The 19,297-nt window shown below is 38.1% G+C and overlaps 2 protein-coding genes across 3 annotated transcripts in view; both read left to right on the forward strand.

Annotated features, from left to right (window-relative positions):
* The window catches only part of LOC121399394 (coronin-2A-like), a 57,709-nt gene that overhangs the window by 34,615 nt on the left and 3,797 nt on the right, over positions 1–19,297 (forward strand). For both annotated transcript variants that reach the window (XM_041579996.1, XM_041579997.1), the window contains exons 6-11: positions 8,266–8,382; positions 9,980–10,084; positions 13,324–13,420; positions 15,237–15,349; positions 17,625–17,715; positions 18,827–19,101. In XM_041579996.1, the coding sequence (XP_041435930.1) occupies positions 8,266–8,382; positions 9,980–10,084; positions 13,324–13,420; positions 15,237–15,349; positions 17,625–17,715; positions 18,827–19,101 (798 nt within the window). The remainder of the gene's footprint in view (positions 1–8,265; positions 8,383–9,979; positions 10,085–13,323; positions 13,421–15,236; positions 15,350–17,624; positions 17,716–18,826; positions 19,102–19,297) is intronic.
* Positions 1–19,297, forward strand: part of LOC121399397 (guanosine-3',5'-bis(diphosphate) 3'-pyrophosphohydrolase MESH1) — a 97,213-nt gene that overhangs the window by 30,788 nt on the left and 47,128 nt on the right. The window lies entirely within an intron of this gene.

Genomic DNA, 19,297 nt, shown 5'->3' on the forward strand with positions numbered 1-19,297 from the left:
ATATTACTATTCAGTCCCTGGCCCTGAATGGGGAGTGTATACACAAATGTTGGTAAGAAACTCTAGCACCCCAATAATAACAATTAGTAGATAGCACAATAAAGCATAGAACTATAGCAGGAACATCACCAGGCTCACCTTGTTGGGTCGATTATTCTCTGCAAGAACCGGCTTCCCCAGTTTTGGGAGTTTGGAAGCCACTGGCTGAGATGGGTGAAGGGACGGCATCATGGTGAAGGATACGGCTAGAACAAGCAATGACATTATGGAGATGAATTAAAATTACAATAGTAATGGTAAAGCATTCTGCATAATAAATATAGTGTTATAGCTTGCACTAGTGTGGCTAATATATTGATAATAAACTGCTTTGGTAGCTTTCCTTCTCATTTAAGGCTTTGATGTACCATGTGGGATAAGCATTAATGATGCTTTGCATTGTATACTGTTCGATTAAACATTTGATAATTAGATAATATAAAAAGATATTTATTGCTGAGAAGCAAAAGTAGTACTACTAGTTCTAAAGCTCAGCCAAGAGTGCTTGTCTAGCTGATAGAGGTAGTTTTCTTGGCATGGTTGCTGCTGTAGGAGGACAGGCCCAGTTTTAAACCTTGTGTACTTTGGTTTGATGCCTCAGTCTGCTCTTGTTGCCTTTGGGCCATTTCTATAACATGGAACTCTACAGTAAGCAACATATGAAGGTCCCGAGTATGCATATGCACCTGTATGGCATGCTGCAGCAGATATTCCTGAAATCAAATTAAGTCACTCAATGCAAGTTCCAATGTACAGATCTGATTGTTAGATTTCCCATAAAATAATCAGTTCTACTGCAGTTCTAAATGTTTGTCTGAATACCTGAAGCTGACACAAACCCTTTTCCTTTTGAAGTATGTTCAGTAATAACTATATACAGCAAATTATAAAATAAAAAGCTACAGTTGTACTTAAAGGGGTGGTTCACCTTTAAGTTAACTTCTAGTATATTATAGAATGGCTTTCTAAGCCACTTTTCAATTGGCCTCGGCTCAGATTACAGGAGGGAGGGGGGAAAAGGGAGGGAGAGAGAGGAGCAAACTGAGCATGCTCAAGTCCTAGCCCTGGAGTTGTATTCTGAAAACAGGAAGTCTGATACAGAAGCCCATGTGTACACAATAGAAGTACTCAGAGCAGCATTACTTTGAGGGTTTACTGGTGTATTTATATAGACCTTTCTGATAAAACGTATTTAATTTTAGCCTTTCCTTCTCCTTTAAAAGATAACATGAAGCCTTAAAAATTGTCTCCCAGTGTGTTCAATGTGAGTTGCCTGAAAGCACTAGTTGCCATTCTTCTGGTGACAGTTGAATGGAAAAAACGACAGGAAAACACAAATGCCCAAAAAGTGTTGGAGGTTTCAGGCCAATGCCATAAAATACCATGGTAGGTGGCAGAAAGAGATAAAGGGTAAGTGACAACTCGCTTTATGAAAAGAGCAGAAGGCAGAATGCCAGAGAACTGCAGCAGGTGCCACCATGCCATGTGGTTAAGAGTGGTCCTTCTGGTACAAAATGTAGATATAGTGACTTGCATTTGTCTCACTTATATGGAACACACATAATCTCTACCCTCAATATGCACATTAACCCAAGTTAACAGTATACCCATTCATCTAACATGGTACTAACTACCTACTGAAAACCTATAATTGAAAAACCCTATAAGTGATGTCAGGGAGAAAACAAAAAGAGGAACAACTTGACAAAAGATTGGAAGCCTTAATGTAATAATGGATGGAAGCAGACCAGGAACCACAGTGCTGTCTGCAATGAACTTTTCATTAGAAATAGCATGTTTCAAGCAAAGTTGACATTTGATAAAGGGCAAAAATTTGCTCAAAGAGCGAAGTGAGTAATAAGAGTTAATTGCAGAACAGCACTGTGGTTCTTGGCCTGCTTCCATCTGTTATATACACATTGACTACATTGCACCACCTAGGACATTTTATTTGTTGGAACCTAAAGGAATGACAGGACTGGCATAAGACATTACAGCAAAATACTCTGGAAGCCTCTATACAGGACTGCAGGTAATTGCATCTGGATTCTATCCACATCAGCATACTTATCTTGATCCATGCAGATTACATGTCCTTTCTCTCAGTTTGAATGCCAGAAAAAATACTGGGTGTCTCTAGCAGCTGTAAACATTCAATGGAAGCTAGGCACTGTGTAAAGATAGGACCATGGCCTTTTCCACGTTATCCAATTAGCCCCTTTGGTTAATCAAACAGTCAGATCACAGACAGTGAAGGTCACATATCACTGCTCTACCCTTATGGATCAGGATGAAGAGAGTTGGATCTGTCCCTTCTAGTTGAGACTGGCATACTGGGTTTTGTGTACGTATAAGAGATCCGGGCTGTCTTTGAAAAATGTCCTACTTGTAATGGCTGGACTATGTTTGACAAAAGGCCATGCTGGGCCTGAAACATTCCTGTCCTAGTCCAGAAATTATTGCTCACTGTGTAACCAACTTACTAGCCCCTCAGCTCAGTCGGTGCGGAAAGCAACAAGTTTAAAACCACTGGAACATTTTTCACCCCTTGAAAGTAAATGTTCAGGGCACATCACTAAGCTTATTTGGAGTCACTAGATTAGCTAGACAGGTAAAAATAAATATATGTGGTCACTATTTAAACTAAATCTGACCTACTGGTGGACTAGCTGTATGCTCCAACTTTGTTCCAATTAAAGTGGCAGAGGGCCACGTTTACCTTAATGCCATGGGACTACAACAGAAATGCAAAGTACATCCGGTTTCCCATGAGACCAAACAATACCCATGGATAATGCAAATTACCACAAACTTTTTTTTTACAATGAAGGCTGTTGTCTAATATGTCAGATATGATAATGGGACAAACAAACACATTAGTATATATGGGACCTTATATTAGAATTTATTCAAGTGTTCTCTTTTAAGACAGGCAGCAATATGGCACAGATACTGAAATATATATAACAAACAAGAGAAAGTTGTGCTCACCACTATTTTTTAAAACCATTAGGCGGGGGTGCAATGAGGGTGTGACCACAAAATACATATAGTCAACTACAAGAGGTCCTCTGCACTCAACCCATTATCAATATATTTAAGACAGAGACATTTTGTGCATACTGCTACTAAAAAATGCCTTACCCTTTAAACAACACAGGGATTGTTTGTCCATATATTGCAATATATTTAAGCTGGCCAACTACGTCAAAGTCATCCCATATCTGGCCAGTCCTATGCTTAATTTTCATCTGATTCATTAAGAATTCAATTGCTTAATTATACATTTTACAAAGGGACTAAGTTTTACCTGCAACTTACTAGCTGCTTTCAAAGTAAAACTCCCAAACTTGGCTGCCCTTTTATTAGACACCAGTGGGATCACCTGACTATAGCTGGGAAGGGTGGGAGCTACAACATGGAGCTGGTCACTGCTCCTGTATAACTATAACAAACAAGAGAAAGTTGTGCTCACCACTATTTTTTAAAACCATTAGGCGGGGGTGCAATGAGGGTGTGACCACAAAATACATATAGTCAACTACAAGAGGTCCTCTGCACTCAACCCATTATCAATATATTTAAGACAGAGACATTTTGTGCATACTGCTACTAAAAAATGCCTTACCCTTTAAACAACACAGGGATTGTTTGTCCATATATTGCAATATATTTAAGCTGGCCAACTACGTCAAAGTCAGGTCTGGCCAGATATGGGATGACTTTGACGTAGTTGGCCAGCTTAAATATATTGCAATATATGGACAAACAATCCCTGTGTTGTTTAAAGGGTAAGGCATTTTTTAGTAGCAGTATGCACAAAATGTTGAGTGCAGAGGACCTCTTGTAGTTATATATATATATATATATCCTGTCACCCATTTATTATATAAGTGGAAATCAGCAGGTCTATATACATATATCTGCATAGGACTATGACGTTTCCTAACACAAACATGACACACTAAGATGCCAATCCGTCCTTATATTATAAGTCCTTAAAGCCTAAATGGTGGTAATAAGAAGCTGCTGCTGCAGCAGGGAAGCTAAGAGCTCGCTAACACAGCATAGCACCATAATGGCCGCACAGCCCGGTTTTGATGTGAGCGAACACCTGCGCTGCGCCCAGTTAGCTTCCGCAGACCTTTCTGGCAGGAATGCAACTGGTTTTATCGCTCAGTTTAGTTTCTTCACTTGCACTATCACAGGCGCGTCACTTTCTTCTTCCTGGTGTTGATACTGATACTCCTTCAGATCACCCTCCCCTCTTGTCTGTGGCTGCAGCAGCTCCAGTCCCCAACCCCAGCAACAAATACACATGTGTGGAGAGCTGGGCATCCTGCGTGAAGACTGTCGTTATCCATTGGCTGGGCTGTGGCGTCCACATGCGGGGCTGGACTTGCTTTATGCTATCAATATGCAGAGACCCACATGTTGTGTACAGCACACTTCTGCCAATAATTCTGTCATCTACCTCACCATTATGCCGCTTAGCGGTCTTAGATTTCCTGTTCAACTATGATAACTCTACCAGCAGCCACAACGCAACGCTACAGCCTGGACGTCATAGGGTAAACTGGTTTAACTTATGCAAGATTAACAAAGAAAATCGTTTGGAGAAGGTTGATTTCCAAACTAGTAAAGGCATTGGCAAACCTGAAAACAATTACAAATAAAAAATCACAGTGTTGACCTGAGTTACCGCTAGCTCTGTGCTAAATATATTTCTTGCACTAGAGGATAAGGTCACTAAATACAAAGCTATATGTGAATTTGAGCAATGGAAAATAGTTTGGAATACATTTTCATAATGCAAATACCAGTATGTGTCACAGGTAAAGTTGCTGTACTGGAGTGTAGAATCAAAGGAATTCCATATGATCTCTTAGTCCATATCCAGACATGTTGGTATTTCTGACCTGGTGCAGTCCTTTCTTAGTCGATATAATTAGCCATGTGTCACAGTAACACAGTTACAGTGTTGATCTGCCCTAACAGTGTGTTTATAAGCTCCTATGTTTGTATTACAATCAACATTCTTCTGGCTGCTGGTGTTGCTGGCCATCAGCGCTGGTGATAGAACATTGGGAATATTTAAGGTGCTTGAAGTTATTTATGATAGTGAAGAAGATAAAAGAGAGGCTGGTTTACATGGCAAGGATGAAAGGCATTGTAGCCCAGTCAGTGGAAATGTATGGAAATGAGGAGTTCCCTGTGCATTAAAGAGATTGCATTACAAATTATAATTGAGGAGCAATATTCTCTAACCTTACTGTCTACTCTCTAACACCAGGGTCACTTGCTATCCTTACATTTGTTAGTAGTGCTAGCATTCTTGTTATATGTGGAACGGCCCTAATCTGCAGCTAAACTGACTCCTGTTGTCTCATAAGTACAATCCTCGTCCCTGTGTCAGTTTTTACATTTAAGAAAGTCTACTTTGCCCAAGGCCCGAGGGCATATAGCTCTGAGGTAGTGCCCAGGTGACAGCCGAGTCCAGTCCTTACTCTTGAGCAACTAGGCCAGATTGTGTACGGGCATCAGATTCTGTAAAATTTGCCTAGAGAGATTATATTATGGATTAGGCCTGCTTGGCAAGCAGCTTGGGTGCCACCAAGTTTTGAACTGAACAGTCTTGTTGCTGCTGTTTTTCTGTCCTGAAACAAGCCCTTTTGGAATAAAGGCCTTTTAAGAAGTCGAATGTGTGGTGCTGTCTATTCATCGAATTAGTCTTGTTTTATCATCAGGCGCATTCATTACATTTCTTTCTTATTTCTGAACAGCACTTTTTCTATAATTTTAATAATAATAATGAGTGCTATACATGTTCTTTTCAAAATAGGCTGGACTCCATCCATTTTTTTGTGGCAAATGAATTAGTATCAGTTACTTAGGACTGAACCATTTGGCCTGTGGGCCCATCAGTTGGTAACTCTTTAGTCAGCCCATGAATATGACAGATTTCAGACTGATCATACTGGAGCGCATTGTAAGACATAAATCCACTTTATGTCCTCAGTAATAAATTACAACTTTTGACAATGCAACATAATATGGCAGGGTTGTCCAACTGGTGACCCCCCCCCCTTATGTGGCCCCCCACAGAAAAGTCTGCCTGCTTTGTCTTTTTACCATGTTTTAGATTTAAAAGGCAACATGGGTGTGGTTTAAAGTGGGTGTGGTTTAAAAACAGGGAGTGGTCAACACTGGCTTCCATTATCGGCCCTCCACCATGTAGGCCAGGAAAATTCTGGCTCTCTGTACCACAGAAGTTGGACAGCACTGTATGGGACTGAATCCGCTGTTTCTCTGACTGTTGAAAATTGCCGGCAAAGAAACTGTTTGTGTGACATTAGCATTAGCCTCCCCAAACCAAAAACTCACCCTCCGCCTATGATTAGAGGAAAAACATATTATAAATATAGTACTAAATAAATGAATTAATTGAGATAATAAACCAAACAAAAGCCCATCCCCACTTAATAGGCTAATGCTATACGTGGTATTTTTCTGCTGCATTAAACAAAATCCATACAGCATAGAAATACCAATAATGCATTCACATTGAAATGAATTAGATCATCCAAATGGCAAGCACATGCATTTCTGATGAATGCACAAATTCCAAACAACTCACAATTTCACATTTCTCAAAAATTACATGAACTTTTCATCAGTATTGATTGCAATGCAAACACAAATGTTCCTACAACACATGGCTGAAATGTGTCAGTTTTCAAGATGGTGCCAGCAATTCTGCATTATTTTTTTTATTATGCCTGGATATGTAAGTACCTGGTGAAATTTGAAGCATGCCTAGAACTGAAATACTAATTGGCAGAGAAGAAAGTCTGCTTGTGGCCTGTCCTAACACAGAACATTAAGCTATGTATAGGAGATGTGTTATTTTCCAGTATTAGGCATCATTAAGGAAGGGGAAATGTTGATGTTAGAGTGCATTCAAAAACCTTTTATCAGTGCAGAGTATAACAGTTGGATTTCAAACAAGGGAGGAAAGATGAATATCTAAGCTTTAAAAATGCATTTCTTGATATTGTTTCATAAAGAAAGAAAGAGCAAATGAGACAAAACCCTATTTATGACCATAATATGGGCTTTATTGCATTATCAAACCTGAAACATGAGCAGCATAACGTAGTGATGGGCGAATTTGCGCCGTTTCGCTTCGCCGAAAAATTTGCGAAATTCGCGAAATGGCAAAAAATTCGCAAAACGGCGCCGGCGTCTCGTTTTTGACGCCGGCGCCCGTTTTTGACGCCGGCGTCCATTTTTCGGCGAATTTTCGCGGGCGTTTCGCTAATTTATTCGCCTGCCGCGAATCGCGCAAATTCGCCGCGAATTCGCGCCTGGCGAATAAATTCGCCCATCACTAAGCATAAGGCATTATCCATTAGCCTAAATGTTTCCATAGATTGTAGCCACTGAAAATTTCAGTTGAGCATAGCGTATATTTATTAATAATTAAGCTGGAGAAACTTAGTGTAATGGCTTCCTTCAAAAAGAACTTGCAATGAGTATTGACTTTTATAAATTACTAATAAAGAACCATTCTTAGCTGCTAAATGCAGAACAGCAAATGCCATTAGTACATGTTGGGTTCTGTGATGGCTCCAGGAAAAACATTTTCTTTGTAGCTCATAGATTGGCATATGCTGTAATGGCTTACTCCTAGCTCTTAAAATGACATTACTCAGGCACCCCCAAGTCCTGAAACCCCAGGCTGGTGCTCCTGTTAGCAGAAAAGTGCCCTTGCCCAGGGTTCTTCTGAACAGGCGCCTCAGAATGATGCTCTTCTTCCACTTCTTCATTCTTCAAAATCCCAGGGCTGGAACAAGTGCAGTAAAGTAATAAAGCCAACTTTTTTGTTAAAGGTTGGCTTTTCCCTCAACTGGAAGAACCCCAGGCCAGGGCTGTTTTCTGCTTATCAACACACTGGTCCTGGTTATCAGGTAATTAAATCACTGGGAGGTACCTAACTTTTGGCACACCCCCTTCCCCCCGGTGATTGTTGCTTTTCTTCTCCTTTCAATGTATGCATATACAGTATATTATATTATGTAATAATAATGGGCATTAAGTCAGTATGCCTCTAACTTTTCTTGTTTTTCAAGGCATGAAATAAATCCCAATATCTATATCAACTATGTCCTATGAATTCACTTTTTATATTTTCACTATACATTGTTTTGTCTTGTTTTCTTGCAGGAGTCCAACTGCAAAATTCACAAAGCCAGCAAAGTTTTGTTTCTGGGAAACATGAAAATGCTGCTATCTTCTGGGACATCCAGGTGGAATAACAGACAGGTTGCCCTATGGGATCAGGTAAGTGTGCAGTGATTCATAGTGGGATATGAAGCAAAACACTAGAGAAGGACTTTTTGAGTGTAGTATGCAGATTTTCTTACATTCCATTGACTGGATTATATAAAAATGATGATTTCATACAACAAACTTGGACCCTTAGGCATTCTGGGGGCCATAAAAATCCAATGGAAAGTTGCATTTATGCCCCAAGCCTCCACAGCCCCTGTTGGCTTTTAAAAAAAATTATATTATAAACCTATAAATGATATATTAAACCTGCTGTTGCAGCTAGAGTAAAACAAATGGGTTTATCAAAAGAATTTACAGAACTTGAACTTATATAAAAGAAGGGGTATACTGACCAAAATTCAGTCAGACTTGTTTTGAATAAGTCTTTCCAGGCCCTTAAATCAGGCCCTATGCCTATTGTGTTTATGAGTTATAGTATGATTCTATAAGTTCTATACATTATTGCAGTGGTGGCACTGTTAGTAAGATATCACTTTAACATGATTTTTTTTCCAGTAAGGATTAATTATATCTTTGTTTGGATCAAGTACAATGTACTGTTCCATTATTATAAAGAAAAAGGAAATACTTTTAAAAAATGTAGATTATTTGGATAAAATAGAGTTTATGGGAAATGGCCTTCTAAATAACAGGTTTCTGGATAATGGATTCCATACCTGTATGTGAGACCTACCTAAAATCAATCATAAGAAGTAATGTACACTGCATAAAATATTGTATAGGCCGTGATTCTGATCCAAACAAGACTACTACTGATTGCCTGCTGGACCACCAAACTGCCTGTAATTGTTTGGCTCAGTACATATACATGGATATGTACATCTTCATAGAACCTAAGGGGTCTATTATGCGGAATGATTGGGACCGGGAGTTTTTTCGAAAAGCAATCTTCCCATAATATTTCACACCTTAAGTCTGCTACATATCATTTAAACTTCAGGATTGTTTTGCCTCCAATAAGGATTAATTATATCTTAGTTGGGATGAAGTACAAGGAACTGTTTTTTATTACATAGATGGGATCTGTTATCTGGAAACCTGTTATCCAGAAAGCTCCAAATTACAGAAAGACTATCTTCCAGAGACTCCATTTTATCCAGATATTCAACATTTTTAAAATGTATTTCCTTTTTCTCTGTAATAATAAAACTGTACATTGTACTTGATCCCAACTAAGATATAAGTAATCCTTATTGGAAGTAGAACCAGCATATTGGGTTTATTTAATGTTTACACAATTCCCTAGTATGCTTAAAGTATGAAGATCCAAATTACAGAAAGATCTGTTATCAGGAAAGCCCCAGGTTCCGAGCATTCTGGATTACTTTGTACAAACAAAAGGGAAATATTTTTTTAGAATTAAAACAGACTTTATGGGATAAGGCCTTCTTGTAATTTGTTTTCAGAATAATAGATTTCTGGATAAGTGATAATATATATATATATATATATATATATATATATATATATATATATATATATATATATATATATTATATATAAATATATTATATATATACATACTAGAATTTTCAATTTAAGCAGCACTTACCAATGTAACTATATTTTCATCTGTAAAATGCAGAATGATCTATCTGTGCCTTTACAGCAAGAAGATTTAGATGGCTCCTCTGGGCTGATCTTCCCATTCTATGACTGTGACACCAACATGCTGTATATCGTGGGAAAGGTATGTATCAGTACTTTTGATCTGTGCTTAGCATGGACATGCAAATGAAATTTCAAGAATGCACCTACAGGGAATCAATCAGTACAATATAATTTTTTTATTTGTACTAAAAAAATGTAATAGACAAGAAGTGAAAAATAGTTTTTTTAAATTGTGAAATTGTTATAGGTTAGGTATTTGTGCTTGGTGAGTATGGTGTACAGAATTTGTTTGATTAAGAAATGTATGCAAAGTAAGCATGCACCAAATACACTATTTTGAGATATCATGAATCTTTTATTAAGGATTTGGCTGAATCTTATAATACGTTACCCTTAACACTCTGTGGTGCTCACTGGTATAACCCAGGGCCGGTGCAGTTTTCTGCTGATAGGAGCACCGGCCCGGGTTTTCAGGTAAGTCAGTACAATCACTTGGGTGCTGCAAGCCTTTCCTTCTCTTTTAAACAGTGGCTTTATATGTAATGGCTTACAAGATGTTTAAAACACTGTGATCTGTGAAATTTGGTAAATAGCTGTATGCTGTCACATGAGTTTTCCTGTTTTAGAGAAAAAGTTTAATAGGGAAAAAAGTGCAGTTTTAGTATGTTATAGAACGGCCAATGCTAAGCAACTTTTCAATTGGTTTTCATTGTTTATAGTTTTATAGTTATTTGCTTTTTTCTTCTGACTCTTTGCAGCTTTCAAATGGGCGTCGCTGGCTCCCTTCTAAAAAGCAAATAAAATATGAAATGGAAATCAATTGAAAAAAAGTCTTTATTTCTGGTGAACAATCTGAAAGCAATTGAACTGAAAAAAGTGTTTGGAACGTGAACAATGCCTGTAAAGAAATGGCTGCTAAAGACATCTCTTGAATAGTGGTGGCCAAATGTTTCCAATCATTCTCCATGGAGTTCTGTTTCATCCCATTGACAAATTATGGATGTTCCCTAGTGCTTTAGGGAACACTATAACTGTCAAGCCTGAATACTAGTAGTATTATTGTGATACAAGTGAACTGATGAAAAAGGGAAAAGATATAATTAAATTAGGGATGCACCGAATGCACTATTTTGGATTCGGCCGACCCCCGAATCCTTTGTGAAAGATTTGGCCGAATCCCGAACCAAATCCTAATTTGCATATGCAAATTAGGGGGAAGGCGAAAACATTTTTTCCTTCCTTGTTTTGTGACAAAAGTCATGCGATTTCCCTCCCCGCCCCTAATTTGCATATGCAAATTAGGATTTGGATTTGGTTCGGCCAGGCAGAAGGATTCGGTGCATCCCTAAATTAAATTAATTATATGTCTGAAGTTGACTTTTAATTTTATTGTTTTAAAAAGCAAAACAGTGCTGGTTTAAGTTTTGCATTGAGATCCACACAGAAAGGTTTCACTTCAAGAATGGGTTGGATGGCTTTTTAGCAAGTGAGGGAATACAGGGTTATGGAAGATAGAATAAGATAGTACAAGTTGATCCAGGGACTGGTCTGATTGCATCTTGGAGTCAGGAAGGACTTTTCCCCCCCTCTGAGACAAATTGGAGAGGCTTTTAATGGGTTTTTTTTTGCCTTCCTCTGGATCAACTAGCAGTTAGGCAGGTTATACTTGATGGACATGTGTCTTTTTTCAACCTAACTTACTATGTTACTCTGTTTCTATATGAGCTGTTTGAAACTGTCCATTAGTTTGTCACACAATGGCCCAAAGTCTGGTTCATAGAGCACCATGAATGGCATTTCACTTCTATTTATCATCATTAAGTTCTGAAACAATTACTTTGTTATTAGCTGTTCTCTTAGTTGCTGTGCCAGGTGAGCCCTAGAGCTGTATGGGAACCTGTAAGGCAGTTACAATTTAGCTCATTTCTGTGCAGGCTACAGGTGTCATCCACAAATAGTTTACAATGTAGCTTGCCTGATTGTTCATCCCCAGGGCCATTCAATTTTGCATTTTGAAACCCAAATTAGACAGCTCTGGGATATCCCTGTGGGTTTTTTGTTTGCAGTAGCAACATACAGTATATAGGCCAAATATACAATCGGTTGACTGAAGAAGATTGGCATGATATCACTGCAAAATTGCTCTGATCTTCAGATTTATCTATGGGTCTGTTGTATCACTCAGCTAAGGAACAAGTATGTGCAAGTTCATTTACAAACTATAGGATGTTATTATATGCATACAAAGGGACAGGCCGGTTTTCTGTAGACAGTAAGGTTAGTTATTGCAGCAGCGGCTCATTTGGAAAATATGGTTTTAGCAGTGTTAAGTTTACTATACTTCACTTTCCAATGGTAAGCACAAAATTACACTGAGCTGTTCTTTAGCTGTTTCATGACTCAGTGAAATTTGTGTATTATAAGAAACAATGTTCCTCCTTTAAATTGGTAGTTCACTTTAAAGTTAACTTTTAGTATGTGATATAATGTCGTATTCTTATCAATAGGTCTTCATTATTGATTCTTTGTAGTTTTGGAGTTATTTGCCTTCCTATTCTACTTTTTACCACTTTTCAAATGGAGGTCGCTGACCCCAGCACACAAGAAACGATTGCTCTGTAAGGCTACAATTTAATTTCTTTTGTTCCTTTTTAATACACTTTCCTATAATTATTCAAGTCCCTCCATCAAACCACTGTCTAGTTGCTAGGGAAAAATCAGACCCTAGCAACCAGGTAGCTAAAATACTAGACTGGAGAGCTGCTGCACAAAAAGCAAAAGAAAAAAAAAGAAAAACCATAAAAAGTGAAGACCAATTGTAAATTGTCTCAGAATATCACTGTCTACACAACAAACTAAAAGTTAATCTAAAGGAGAACTACCCTTCTAAGTATTTAAGTATATTAATCACCTTGGATTTTGTCCTGTATAAAAGCATGCAGCTTATTTCAACGATAACTATTAATATTCTTACAGTATATCTTACACAACAATTGCAGTACATTATTCCCTATATATACTGCTGCATTGATTTGAAAACCCAGCCCTCACTGTCCGTATTAGTTATAAGATATTGCAGACATTAGCTCATGCTTTCTTCCTGAGAGTCGCAGCATAAGCCGTTTAAGAGAAAATGTATATATAAATATAATCATGCATTTCCTGGTCAGAAGCACTGCTACCCCATAACATGCTTTTTGAAAGTACTGTATATGTATAAATTTATTTTGTAACCACTAAAAATCCAAAGCTCAGGATGGAACACTAAAGCTTATTACACTTAAGTGAACTACTCAAATCATATGTCTCTTTATCCAGGGAGATGGAAACATAAGATATTATGAAGTCTGTCCTCAGAAGCCTTATTTTCAGTATCTTAATGAATACAGATCCAGTTTGCCTCAAAAAGGAATTGGTAAGTCATTTGAAAAAGTTTGCAAAAACTATTAAGGTGTCATACCTCCCAACTGTCCAGTTTTCAGGGGGACAGTCCCCCTTTTGACAGCTTAACCCGCAGTCCCTTGTTTGTACTGGAAAGTCCCGATTTTCTCTGCACTGAACAGGCAGAAAAAGAAACATTGTTTCTAACTTAATTAGCTTTTGGCAGAGAGCCCAGAACAGCCACAGCTGCAGATAAGATAATTTTGTAACAATTTTGAGATATGCAAGTAATTGTAACAATATAAGATAACAGGTCTCTTGGGAGAAGTTAGACTCACAGCTTAAAGAGCAATTCACCGTCATTTGCAAAACTGTAATAACAAAAAAAAAACACAGAAATATGTTCAAACTTTCATAACCTGCTAAATGTTGTAAAACGAACATGGTAATTAGGGCGTGTATCCACAAAAATGGGTGTGGTCAAAGAAATTTTGCCATGCTTTGCTCTGCAACTTTTTTGTCCCTCTTTTTATTTCCAAAATGTTAGGAGGTATGAGGTGTCTTATTTGTAGTAGAAAATAGCAGAGAAATAACCCATAGAGCTAATCCAGCCATTCTGGCAGCAATTATTAGAAATAGTGAAGTCAGTGTCTAGACATTACTGATCACTAGTCATAACCAGTAGTTCACATAAATACTGCTGCCAGCAAACAACTTGTGTCACATTAGCCTAATGACTAGAAAATTGGTAATAACTGAATGACAGCGAGAAGGTGATCCTATGGACCAAGCTGCAGCCATACATTACATGAGGACAGAACGCTCTGCAGTCTATTTTCATTTAGATATGCATAAGTATTATTAAAGGAACAGTAACATCAAAAAATTAAAGTGTTTTAAAGTAATACAAATATAATGCAGTTTTGCCCTGCACTGCTGTGTTTGCTTCAGAAACGCTACTATTGTTTATATAAATAAGCTGCTGTGTAGCAATGGGGGCAGCCATTCAAAGGAGAAAATCTCAGGTTACACAGCAGATAGCATATAAGCTCTGTAAAACATAATGGTGTTATCTATTATTCACTATTTAACCTGTGCCATATAGCCTTTTTTCAGTTTCCGCCATTGCTACACAACAGCTTGTTTATATAAACTATAGTAGTGTTTCTGAAGCAAACACATCAGTTTTACCAGTGAAGTCCAACATTACATGATTTTTTCATTACTTTAAAACCTTTTTAATTTTTTGCTGTTACTGTTCCTTTAACAGCATAAACAGTATGTCACAGGGGGTTTTGGATCAACCATCAGTAGTACTGTATGTTTCTAGACTACTGGCGTAACAGCACACCTAGGGGCACATTTATTATGCTGTGTAAAAAACAGCAGAATAATACACCACACATGGCCAGGCTTCGCCCTGTAAAAAAATGGTGTAAAATATTTGCGTTTATTTGTGAGTGACTTCTCTAGGAAGCAATGTAAAATAATGGTGGCTAATCTGATGCTAAAGGTTACACCTAAGACTGTCAGGCTCCATTTTTCCACCTGGAGTTGCAGCTACACATGGGTATCAACATATACCTCCTAAGTCTTGGGGAGCCACACTACTGATAATGACATCTCTAGGTGTTCCTAAATAAGGGCTGTGATTGGCTCTTTCTCTCTTTATTAAGAACAAACTTTAATAGGGTCTCTAGCAACATGTTGCACACCAACCCCTGGTTGCAAAGTTCTTTGTTTGCAGCAGTTTTTATTAAATACTATGTAATATTATCATAACTGTTTATTTATGGAGTACCAGGATTACAGATGTATTTTAAAATTTTAATAAATATCTTTTTTCCTAGGTGCTCTGCCAAAAAGGGGGGTCAATGTGTCAACTTGTGAAGTGTTTAGGTTCTACAAACTAGTCACTATAAAAAGTCTTATTGAGCCGGTGTCAATGATTGTGCCTAGACGGGTAAGAACTAATATCTCTATATCTTCTGTTTGTTTGTGTTGGCGTGTTTAATTTGTGGTTGTTCTGATTGTTTGCCTCTAGGAATAAAAAAGTGATGTATTCATATATTTGTCCATTGCGTTTGGTAGGTAACACTGGAAAGTATTGTATTCTTTTTATGCGTATGTGGATTTTGAAAATAAAAGAAACTGGCAGCTGTATAGGAAAGCCCTGGAGCTATAAATGCAGGGGCTGCATGATAAGGGATCCGAATGATCAGCAGCCAAATTATACTATGTAGCTGTGATTGGATAAGAAGGAATGAATTAAGGCAGGGGAAAGATGGGCTGGGGGTGGAGAAAGAGAGGGAAGTGATGTCAGGGAAAGAAGCAGTTCACTTCCTTATCTTCTGAGAAGGTAGAAACATCGCACCCGACCGCCCTCCTTTTTTGCATATTTTGTGCCAGGAGTTTCTCTTCTTTATATTATCTATAAATAACTGAATGTGGATGTTTTCCTGTATGCACTGTTATATTGTGGTTTCAGTACTGTTATATATATATATGTATAAACGTGAGAGTCCGCATGGTATTGTTCATGTTAAATGAATGTCAAATGCTTGATCCAGGGAATGTTCCAGATCGCCATTGGGGTCAATTGGCAGTGGCTTCAGGCTGGGTTTTTTGCCTTCCTCTGGATCAAAACAGTGGATATATGATAATGTATTTCAAGTTTTATTTGTCACAGCAGCGGTAGGACCTTGCCAGAGTACTGCACAGGTAATTTAGAAGAGGTTGAAAGGAGGTTCTCTCCTGTGACTGCACAGTGGGTTGATTGATACAGACGCTACTACTGCTTGTGCTTGGATTTCCTATCATTGAGACACTGCAGACTCAGGAGCGACAGCAGGTTTGCTAAACTTCTCTCATGGTTGGAGATGCAACTCCTGCTGGCAGCAGGTTTGGGGGCCATCCTCTCTGTTGGTAGAGGCAGCCTAATACTCAGTGGTGGATATAATGACATAGTGCTGATCGCAAGTCTTCAGTGAGGAACGGCAGAGCATAGTAGCGATCTCTTATGGTTTCTGGCTTTAGAATATTGCCTTGGTGTAAAGCTGGCAAGGTCTTATTTATTTGATAAAATGTCAATACATTCTGTGGCCATTTTACCCCATTTCTGGCTTTTGGTGTTTCTTTACGGTATGTAACAATGGGGTTCAGTGGGATGGCTATAAGCAAAGGGTCAATTGAGGAGTCCCCTTGTCAATAGATTTCCAACATGCATTTGGATTATAAATGTTTTCTAGCAGCTATTTCTACTCTTGCCCTTCATTAATGGGGATATTTATCATTCCATGCTCAGTAACCTCACACCCAGCACTTGTTCACAAAGGCTGAATAATGACATATATAGTGACCAGCACTCTATGGGGTATATTTATCAAAGAGTGAAGTTACAGATCACCACAGTCCTCTAGAGTGAAATTCCGCCACTCTCCATTCATTTCTATGGGATTTTTAAAAGCGTATTTGTGAATAGGTGAAAGTGAAAGTTCATCCTTTGATAAATACGCCTTTCAAAATCCCATATAAATGAATGGAGAGTGGCGGAATTTCACTCTAGGCTGACTGTGGCAATCTCTAACTTCACTCTTTGATAAATTTACCCCCATATGGATAGTATAAGAACTGCACAGTGAAACACATAGATGTAAGGAATGTCCAACGGGCAGCTCTACAACTTCCAGCATTACTAAAAATAGCTGCAGTTTCAGTAGTAGCTGGAGGGCCTATGTTTTAGGTTTGCACCAAATCCAGGATTTGGCTTTTTACGGAAGGATTTGACTGAATCCAAGTGCCTGGCCCATGGATCCCCAACCAGTGGCTCATAAGCAACATGTTGCTCACCAATACCTTGGATGTTGCTCCCAGTGGCCTTAAAGCAGGTGCTTATTTTTGAATTACAGGTTTGGAGGCAAGTTTTGGTTGCATTAAACCATGTGTACTGCCAAACAGAGCCTCCTTTAGACTGCCTGTCTGCATAGGGGCTACCAAATAGCCAATCACAGCCCTTATTTGGCACCCCAAGAACTTTTTCCATGCTTGTGTTGCTTCCCAACTCTTTTTACAATTGAATGTGGCTCAGGGGTATAAAAGGTTGGCCTGGCCAAACTGAATACGAATTCAAAAAATCACATGACTTTTCATCACATGAACAAGAAAAAATTTATGTTATGTGTATGTTAAAGTGTTGTCTTAATATGTTCTAAGTCTGGAAGTTCCTTTGTGTTTTCCAGTCTGAATCGTACCAGGATGATATTTATCCAATGACAGCAGGAACTCAGCCAGCCCTTACTGCACATGAATGGCTGAGTGGAATTAACCGAGGTCAGACAGGCATTGCCTTATCATAACACTTACTTGCTTTTTTTTCTTGCATGCTCTATAAATATCCGAGGTCAGAGAAAATAAGGTGGCAAATTAGTCATATCTCTCAAGAAATAAATCATGCAAAGTGCAAGGGGATGTTAATAAACAGAATGAGAAGATGTTATTCAGTTGCACAGTAATGTTGTTTTAAGCAAACCACCTCTGATGGAATAATAAAGATTTTTATTGTGTAACCTAATAGCACTGTATCTAATACACAGCTTTGTACTAAGCAACTCACACATTATATACTTTTGTATTGTACCAAGCAGTGAATACTATTTTCTTGCCTGTTTTATAAGCGACAGGGAGTACAGGTTAAGAGTGAGGGGAGACATGAAACCATTAAAAAGCTTTTAAGAAATGTGTATCCATGGTGAAACAATCTATTTCACAGCCCTGCTCCCAGCTAAAGTCCATGTAGATAGAGCCAAGCCATATAGTGGCTACCACTTATATGTATCAATGAAAATATGCACAAAAGGAATTTAATTTCCAAAATAAACAAACATCTTTTGCATGTAAAGAGATTAAAAATACTATTTTTGAAAGGGCAGAATCATGCATGCATTTTTGCTCCTGGTTGCCTGTTTTGTCAGTGAGTGATCATATCTATGAATATTTCGTACATATAAATGGAAAAAGCACACTGGATTTAGTATAGGTTCTTTTTTATTAGGCAATGGGTGAAAAAAAATCCTAGGACAATATTTTTATACTACTGTAGGAGAGTTAATCATTATCACTATGTATAATATAAACAACAAATGCTGTTGATAAAACATTGCAAGAACAAGGAGCAGGTTATGTACAAAGTAAATCTTCCACTTCCACCGTTCCAGTAGGCTTTCCAGTATTTATGCGGTGCCACAGTGGTAATAGTGGGAATAACAACACAACAAGATGTTATAATGCCTGTATTGTATGTTGGTGAAAATGGATACTTAGTTTTGTTTTTTCAAGGAATACACACAAAGAAAAAAATTCTCCTGTTCTTTGCTTGAAGTGAATAGCTGATCTTTCAGTTACTGCCTGGAAAACAATTGATGCATTGTGTGTCTTTCTCTAGACCCTGTTCTGATATCATTAAAGCCAGGATCAACGCCTGCTCCATACCAAGTAGAAGAGACCAAGGAGGAACCTAGGTTTCCTATAAAGGAGCCAAAAGAAGTTCATGAATTGAAGATGCCCACAAGGACATTATGGGAGATAGAGTACAAAACAGAGATCATAAGAGAGGACCGGAGCAATAAAAAAGCATTAGAAAAGCATCAAGACACCAAGCAAGCAATGTCCAATGGATTTGACATCTCTGAGAGTCCACCACCCAAAACCGAAAATGAGGTAAAATGTGTGATAAGTGTTGGTTAATTCTCATGACTTGCTTTATATAATTGTATATTTTCTACATTTGTGTGAACACTAGCAGGTATCTTACACGCAAGTCCAATTTTTTCTGGTCAGAGGGTAAAACACCATTTTCAAACCTAAATTTTTTTTGCAATTGGCAGATATCCTGTACTTTCTAGTATTGTAATGC

This window comes from Xenopus laevis, chromosome 1S (assembly GCF_017654675.1).
Source record: "Xenopus laevis strain J_2021 chromosome 1S, Xenopus_laevis_v10.1, whole genome shotgun sequence".
Taxonomy (NCBI): Eukaryota; Metazoa; Chordata; class Amphibia; order Anura; family Pipidae; genus Xenopus; species Xenopus laevis.